The sequence below is a fragment of the Athene cunicularia genome, assembly GCF_003259725.1.
Source record: "Athene cunicularia isolate RWA chromosome 3 unlocalized genomic scaffold, athCun1 chr3_part1, whole genome shotgun sequence".
Classification (NCBI taxonomy): domain Eukaryota; kingdom Metazoa; phylum Chordata; class Aves; order Strigiformes; family Strigidae; genus Athene; species Athene cunicularia.
The window spans coordinates 55,107,196-55,116,111 of record NW_020799097.1 but is presented as its reverse complement, the minus strand read 5'-3'; the positions used below and the strand labels follow the sequence as shown (position 1 = coordinate 55,116,111).

Below are 8,916 nucleotides of genomic sequence, written 5' to 3'. Positions count from 1 at the left end.
TTTTTGAGTTTGTCAGTGTGTCTTGACCATAAGCATGCAGATAATGGTAGAGGTGGATGGGACAAACATAGAATTCTTAAGGTAACCATACCACTGCCACCCAGAAAACAGTGACATTGTTATTCTGTGTTGAGAATTTCATAGTTCTGATGCATACAACATGAATTTAATTAAGCATTGAATTAAATGTGTTTAATACTGAGAATATTCTCAAGTCAGTATCTGCTGTAGCTTCTTGCTAAATCAACATTATAATCCTGCTTTCGTTTTCCTACAGATGATGAAACATGCCTGGGATAATTATAAGCGTTACGCATGGGGATTAAATGAACTGAAACCCATATCTAAGCAAGGACATTCAAGCAATTTATTTGGTGAGTAGAGTGTATTTTTGTGCTTAGTGACGTTGGCATAAAACAGTAAATCAGCTAAAAAGCTTATAGGTGATAAACATGTATTCTTTCTACCCTCTGTCATGCAGTGTGGTGTTTCTTGCTTATGTATAAAAAGTAACAGTAAATGAAGGTGATGCTTTCTATGACTTACAGATTCCCTTTTGAATGAGAATAAATGAAGCATGTCATTGCTTGCGTGCTAAAGATGTAGTTTTGTTGCATTAAATACTGCCTTGCCTTAAACTTTTCCTATGAAATGGAACTCACTGACATCACATTCAATAAGCAGGAAAAAAAACCAAAACTGTAAGGGGGGAAAAAAATATAAATCCTGTACAAGGAACAAAAGGTACTCTCTACAGTCATGAAGGTAGCTGAAGCTGTCTGCAGTTCTCAGGAACTTATTTCCATTCCTTAAAAAAACTTGTTAATCTGTATCAGTCAGTTTCCCTTATCAGGCTTTCTCTTTCATGAATATACCCATTATTTGCACCTCTAAATGTTGCACAGGATATGCGTAAATAATGCCCAAGTTGTTATCAGTAGAGAACAAATACAGGGCTGAAAAGTTCTAAGGAACTGAAAAAGAGAGGCACACTGCAGAAGTGCAGTGTAATGAGGCAGGACTTTTTCAACGTCTAAGTGGGACATAAGGCTGGATAAATAACAGCTGAAGAGGAACAGCATTCTGAGCGAGTGTGAGGAAAGCAACCCTATGAAATGTCATCATTCAGTTTTTCAGAAAAATGAAGAATTAAACTGTTTGACAGCAATCTTTTTATTCAAATTGCTTCTGTTTTCCAAACCGAAAGCTGAAAAATGAAGTAATTTCTATAGCTGAGACAAAATCAATACATTATTTTGATTTAACAGGAATTTATTTTGTTGAATGTTTGGAAAAGATAGTTTGAAGTGGAAACATTTCCTAAAACAGCCTAAATAGAGCACTTATCAAACCCTCAACTATATTTGGAAGTTGCTAAGAGACAGCAGTTTTGATTACAAAAATAATTTTGAAAATACAACATCTACATTGATCTTGCTGAACTGCTTGTCTACCCAAGGTAACATCAAAAATGTTACTTGGTAATTATTATATAGTTAGTTATTGGACTTTATACATGAAGAGGGTGCTGGAATCCAAAGTAATTTAGGTAAACCTCAGGGTTCAGTTGGGCTTCTGTTTTCTTGAAAACTAAAATTTATTATCTTCCTTCAGATGATTGATAGTTGTGCAATTTGATATCGTGTTTGAAGAGCTATTTAATGCAATCCTGTTTTCTTTGTTTTCTTGGAGGACAACAAAATGTCACATGATGTCTTGAAAATTAAACTGCTTAATGTAGTTTCATTTGGAATCAGAAGTGGTATAAAAATATATGAAGTTTGAGTTCTTAATGATATTGCATGGATTCCCAGAAAAAGCTGTAGATGTATCAACTTGTAAAATTCTTAAGCAGGAGTTTTGTGGATGTTGCATAAGAATAAGTCACTGCAGGCACTATGCAGTGTGAAACAGGACAAGTGTTGAATTTGAAAATAAAACTGCATTTAAAGGAGTAAGAGCCAGAGTCAATCTAAATGCAGATCACTTTCTCATCATGGTCATCTAGTATAAGATCTTATTGCTGAGGAGATTTCCTTAGAAACATCTTCACTCTTACTGATCTTGGTGGCAAATCAAAATAAGCATTAGGTCTCTTTCTGGTGAATTGCTTTACAGAATACTAAAAAGCAGCATATCTCCAAGCCGTTCTATCTCATAAGCTACCCTTTCCTGAATCCATAATCTCCTTTTGTTTTTCAGAAGCAAAGCCTTGTTTCTGTAATAGTGTTCTCAGATCATTAGATCTAATAGGTACCTTCATGTTTGAATTCAACAGATGCCTCTTTCATAAAGCAATAAAAGGATGATTTCTGTTTTTTTTTTATTTCCTTTGGTCAAATAGTTGAAACTTTTTCCTCCTGAAAGGACAAACAAGTTTCCTTATCTTTGTTTCTGGTTTTTGTTTTCTTTAAAAAAATGGATTGCAAACGGTTGACTACTTTTAAGGTAATTCTGAAATGAATTAGTTACTTCCACCTCTGTGTCCTGCAAATCTCCTCACAACCTTCAGAAATCAAGTAAGACCTTCAGTTCAGTGCCATCCATCATAACTATCTCCAATTTGCCGTGATTGTCTTTTCTTATTGCTTCCAGGTCTCAATTTTTCAAAAATATAAGTTTTTCATTGTCTTAATAGAATAAGATATAGCATATTTCATTAGCCAGCTATTTAATTTTGAACACTTACCCTCCTGTCAATTAACTGGTGCAGTTATGGTACCTTACATATATTGGGGCAGGGTCTGTTATGGGATGGAGACTTTAAGTACTTCACTGTGGGGAACATCAGGTTCCAGTGCTGTAGCTTACTGGTGCTTAATGTTGCATAGGTGACAGACAGTAGAGCTCTCCTGACACAGAGGAAAGCTATTTTCAAATGATATTGCTTCTAAGCTTAATTTTGAAAGTATAAACACATCTGTCCTTGCTAGCATGATAAGGCATTTTGTAGATAGATTGACTGTTCCATCTTGAAGGCAAGACACAACCGTCATGATGTGTTTCTCTGAAACACCAAAATAAGATGGGCTTTTAAGAAGTGTAATTTAGATGTGACTCTTAGGCAATATCATCATGAATTTGGCAACTATACTGACACTGTTGTTAGGGTAGGGGAAGAAGGATATGATTGGTGGGATGATGATAGGGAGAAAGGATAGTGACAACTGGTGATTCTGACCTCAGGGGAAGAAAAAGCATCCTGCTTTAACACCTCATACAAATTAAGAGTTTCTGTAGCAGAGGACTTCTTGCCAGACTTTGAAATGACATTATATTTGTGATAAACCCAGGCCATGAAACCAACTTTTGAAGACAAGAACCTGCCTTGATCTTGTTAGTATTCTGTGAGCAGAGTGTGGAGAGTGTATTTAATAAGTTGAGGGAGTCTTTGAACTGGTAGACTGTAGACATATTTGTGTTATGAACAGAAGTTGCTTCCTCTCCCATGTGCACACTAAAAATAATTAACTTTTAGAAATACTTCTGTTTCAAGCCAAAGCCACGTACTTGCCTCTGACCATTGTAAAGTCTTTTCAACACATCCATCTAATGTTTTGATTTCCTTTTTATTTGCCACTTTAGTTTTTACCATGTTGTCTTGGCAAGTAACTAACATTTTTGTGGGTTTTTTTTATAGTTTACTGCAACTACAAAAAAAATCAGTTACAATAACAACTATATGAAAAGGCAGAAGTGAAAATTCATCAGTTGTTGTCTCTGTAGCATTCCTATTAGATTAATTCCATGAAGTATACCACTATTTCTAGACTAATCAAGTAAATTGGAATAGCTGAACATCTGTTTGCACCATACCTGTGCATCAGCAAAACAAGGCATGTCTCCTGTGCTGGTATGACTTCTGCTGTGAGTACTAATTGTTCTCTGCCCATACTTGGTAGAAGGTAGGCCCTGAGTAAGTGCTGTTAATTTTTAATATTTTAATCTTTAAACCTTCAGATTACTGTTTACAATGTTTGTTAAAATAGAGCTTTATCCATCTACCCTCCTAGTGTGGAAGCAGCAAAATCACAATTTTGCCATTTTTTTCCCCAGCATCTCACCACCAGCCCCGCAACCCAGGAGCTATTCCTCTCCAAGCTTTCTGTACTGATTTTAAAATTAATGAGAATTGCTGCACTTGCGGAGAGCTCTTTCTAGAAGTGTTTTCTGTGCTTAAGTGAGAGAGTTACTAAAGGGCTTTTTTTAATTATCTGTAACTGTATTTCATGTGCAGTATTGCCAGTTTAATAATATTGTAACTTGTGGGCATAGTATAATTAGTCTCTGCAAGTGAAAGGACCTTTTCTGGAGAGGGAAAGGGACGCATTTAATAAATACTCACAATCTGCAATGCTAAAGTACTATAATTTAGCAAGATCCTGTTCCTCCCACTTTGAACTGATTTTTGTAGTTTCTTGTATGGAGTATTGAAGTGTATGAAGATTTTTAAAACCAGCCAAAATTCATATTTAAAACTGTCTTGCAGTGTACATCAATGTGTATATTTAAACTGTAAGTTTATTAATATAGCCCTAGAAAATTAATTGTACATGTATTTAAACAGTATGCTAATTTAAATCGAAAAACTTCAACACCTTTCCCCCCCCACACCTGCCTCCCCCACCATCTTGTTTCTCTTCAATGTTGCTGCTGGATCCCTTGGAATTTTGGATTTCAGTATGTGGTCTTGATTTTGGAACTAAGCCTGACATCTTTTCCAACTAAATTAATAGAAACTCGTCTAAATACAATAGCATGTATGTGGATGAATGACTCAATACAGCATTTGTGAGAAGAGATCATGCTGCACAACTGCTGTTCTTTCAAAGAAGTTGGTTGGTATGAAGTCAAGTTTATTGTATTTTTAGATTTCCAAAAAGCAGCTATTTCTGGCATCTTGCAGGGATCCGTTGCTGCTGAGGCCATGCTCCCAAATTACTTAGCACAGCACTGGAAAATCAAGTGACCAGAGTTACAGTTTGGAAGTGCTAACAAGTTACTTTAGATAGCTATGACAAAGGCAAACTGCAAATAGTTCCATGAACCCAGAAGGATTCCCAACAGATGATAATATATGGAGGCCCATAAAAAGTGGCATAGATGGCATGAACAAGGATTTATTGTTCCTTCTGGGGAACGGTACCCTTCATAAGAGGTGGAAATATCAAATCAGTAGACGGCATGTTCAAACAACCAAAAGAAGGTGGTTCATAACGAAACATGTAGCTGAGCTGCATGGGTGCTAGAGGAGTGGTGGTAGATGACGAAGGCTTCCATGGAAAGGAGAGAGGCAAGCGGTGGAGGAAAAACTTATCAAGCTCTTTTTAAAAGACACCAGAGCTGGCTCTAAAATGCACAGACATACAAAATGCTAGATACTGAAAGAGTGTTCTAGAAATATTGCAGCATTGTTTCATGTCACACATATGAAAAACTAGCTAATGTAATAATTGAAAGTATTGTTACATTTCCCACTCTTACCAGCTGGTAATAGTGACTGAAATTTAAAATGTTAGCATTGCTGGGGGTTTGCCAGTACTTGAGTAAGAGTTTCATGTTTTGGCATAGCACACTTTAATAATTAATCACTCTTGACACTTTAAATTGCTAATGATATTGGGTAGGAACCTTTTCAGTGAACTTTAAATAAAGGAAAACACTGTTTTAAAATCTGAGTCAGCTTAGAAACAATGGTCTAAGAAACTACAGCTCTAATAAAACCATTAATTTTGTCAAACCTATATGTATTCTTGAATATGTTGAGAATAGTGTATTGTTAATGTACAATGTATATGTATACACAACTGAAAAAAATTGGATGCCTGATTGATTTTTTAAAATTTGAATGTTTAATGTTACAAAGTATCTGGTCTTACTCCCCATGTTAAGATGATCTGAACTATTCTTAATGGCCAGATTAAGAAAAAAATTGGGACAGCTTGTATTTATGTATTCTTGGCTGGAATTTTGAGTCTGAAATGACAAATTGGAGGAAGATTTAATGGAATACATCTGCTTTGACTGAGCTTCTTCAACTTACAATGGAAGGTGACAAAACAAGTTTGTCTCACTGGCTGAAAACAATGAAGAGCCTAAGATCAGGGTGGGGTTGAGTGCAATTCAAACACAGCTATGTATGAAACTTTCTTGTTCGTTTCAACAGTAGTACAAAGTATCCCTAAAGAACAGTTCTTCTGACAATACTAGAGGAGACTTTTTGAACATTTTAACTTTATTTGAAAGGATATCCATTATTATTCGTGTGTGTTGAATTTCCATGACAGTAAAAAAGTTACAGATATAAATATCCTATATTAATTTTCATGCCTCATATCAGAAACACAAAAATGTAACAGGTTTTCTGGAAAATAAAACAACATTCTACTAATCTTCTATGACCATGAATCATAGACTAGTATTTCTTGTTCTTGCTTGTTGAATGGTGAACTATTACATGTGAGGGAGCTGATGTATAGCGTGACCTGAGGCCACTTCATATTTCCTTATCTTCCATTTTTGTCATATGCTTTGCCACAGTTTCCTTCAATTCAGAATATGACACAGAGTCAGAAAAAGAAAAGCAGTTGAATTTGAGAAGAGTAAGAGGCCTGGCTTCCATCCTGTTACAGACAGTGCATTAGGACACGTCTGAAACTTTTCTGTGTAATGTTCTGTATAATATGCTTGCAGATCACAAATCTTCATCTGTTTCACATATATATTGTGTGTATATGTATATATATACACACACACATAATATATACATATATATATATATATATATATCTCTACAAATATATTTGATGGTGAGGAATGTGAATGTTCTGGAGAACCAAATCCCAAACTTGGTATACAAGGTATGGGAGGAAACTTGTAAACAAACTATTAAGTGCGCCAGCATGCATTGATTTTGGCATCCTGGCTGTATTCTATTTCAGACTCATTTGGCCAAAATATAAGCCATGTCTAAAAGCTTGGGCTAGACAAATAAAAGCTTCTTTTGGCCCACCTTCCAGTTTGGCCATAAGCCAGTTGTAGTTCTTAAACCATATGGCTGCATAAACTCAGTCACAGAGCTGTGCTAATAAGCTTGTCATCCATAACAGTTCTCCCTGCAGTGACACCCTGGAAACTCATACAAAGTTATTCATCCTCTGATCACTTTTTTATTCTGCTTTTTCTGCCTGCCCCTGAGGCGCTACACCATTCTCTAATGCAATCTCCTTTTCTTATTTGTGATATTAAAAAGCATGCTGTTTAAATGGAACTCCTGTGCATTACCTAGAGGTGATCTAGACTGCTCTGTGCTTTATATCACACTATTCTGAAATGCTGCGTAATCAGTCATCTTATTTAATCATCCACAAATCTTGTTTGCAGTAGGTTCTTTTTATTTTCTTCCAGATCATTCCTAAAGATTTCAAGTGTTAAACTGGAAACGATGCTCTGCAGATGCTGCTAGATAGTCCAGTTGAAGTTTCATGTTGACTGATTACTCTTACTTTCTCTTCAGTTAACTAGCTTGTAGGCTATTTTATGTGTTCTTTATTAATCACTTACATGGAATAAATGATGAAGTTAGTAAAGAGAGAAAAACAGAAGCAGGCTTAACAAAGTAAGTAAAATGGAGCATATCTGAGTACTTAGTCTGGAGGTTTTGGTAGGGTCTAATGAAATTTCACTTTGGTAGGCTTGTACATCTGGTTATCTCTTTTGTCATCAAAATTACTCACTTCAGGCTTATGTTTTATTAAATTCAATTCCATTTTCTCTACCTTGAGTGTACTATTTTTTTGTATTATCTGAAAAATATATCTGTAATTACTTGAAGTGTATGAATTTGCTCCATGTATCACTTGTGAGATCTTCCTTCTGCCTAGAGCAACTGTGAAACTCTACCATGGTGACTGCAACTTTGCTGGCACTTTTTGTAACCCAATGCTCACTGTTAATCAAATTTATAGTAGTAGCTTAGGTGTAGAACAAAACAGTCCTCCTGTCCAAATATTCTGTATCAGAGTGTGTATTGTAATTGCCTAGCAATAATCTTTGCTTCTTGTAGACCATGACTGCTGTGTAATTCCTTGGGAACATTGTGTAGGAATTAACAGGAATGATAACTGTATTTAATAATTTATGTGGTGTGCTTTGAGAAGCATAGCATGTATAGGCTTGTGAAATATTTAGTCTTATTCCGTAATAAGAAATTATCATTTAACTTCTTTGCATTCCTTTTTCTTTTCTTCTTTTTTTTTTTCACCCTCCTCTTGTTTGTCTGACTGGTTATAAATGAGCTGTTCAGCTACACAATTTCCTTAACACTCTGAAGTTTGGATTATCTTGTTGGCTAACAGCATAAACCGCAATTGTTCACAAGTCATAATTCTGGCCTCTAAACTGACTCTTTAGAAATGCATTCTGTGTTCTCTTATCTTTTCTCAAGAATTCTGAAGTAAACTGTTCAAGACAAACTTGACTATTTAATTATCACATTACTTGCTTTATTCTGTTTTCTGGAGCCTTCAGAATACTAGCAAAAGTTGTTTCAAATAAAGTAAGATCTACTTGAGATTCTCCCATTTTCTTCTATCTGCCTACAGGGAGAGGTCTGTGCTCTAAGCAGTCCATATAGGCCAGATTCAGAGAAAAAAAAAAAAAAAAAAATCATGGGAAGTGGGTGACTCCAAGGGTGATTTCTCAATAAGGTTGAAATATCCTCTTTTTCTTCTGACTCAGTAGTGAGTTGCAGCTCAAGTACTAATCCTTAAAATTGAAAGCTCAACTGTTTAGAGGTGGTGTTAGCTGTATTACAAGAGGATTATCACAAAGAATGTCATTGCATGGTGAGCCTATCACAATCCACTCAAGTAAATCAGGTTATAGATGATTTTCCGTAAGTAGTGCTCAGTTGCT

At 35.5% G+C, this 8,916-nt stretch overlaps 1 protein-coding gene across 1 annotated transcript in view; it reads left to right on the top strand.

Annotated features, from left to right (window-relative positions):
* The first annotated feature begins 277 nt into the window (after positions 1 to 277).
* MAN1A1 (mannosidase alpha class 1A member 1) overlaps positions 278 to 8,916 on the top strand; it is a 112,145-nt gene continuing 103,506 nt past the window's right edge. The window contains exon 1 of the mRNA XM_026845829.1: positions 278 to 374. Within this exon, the coding sequence (XP_026701630.1) occupies positions 278 to 374 (97 nt within the window). The remainder of the gene's footprint in view (positions 375 to 8,916) is intronic.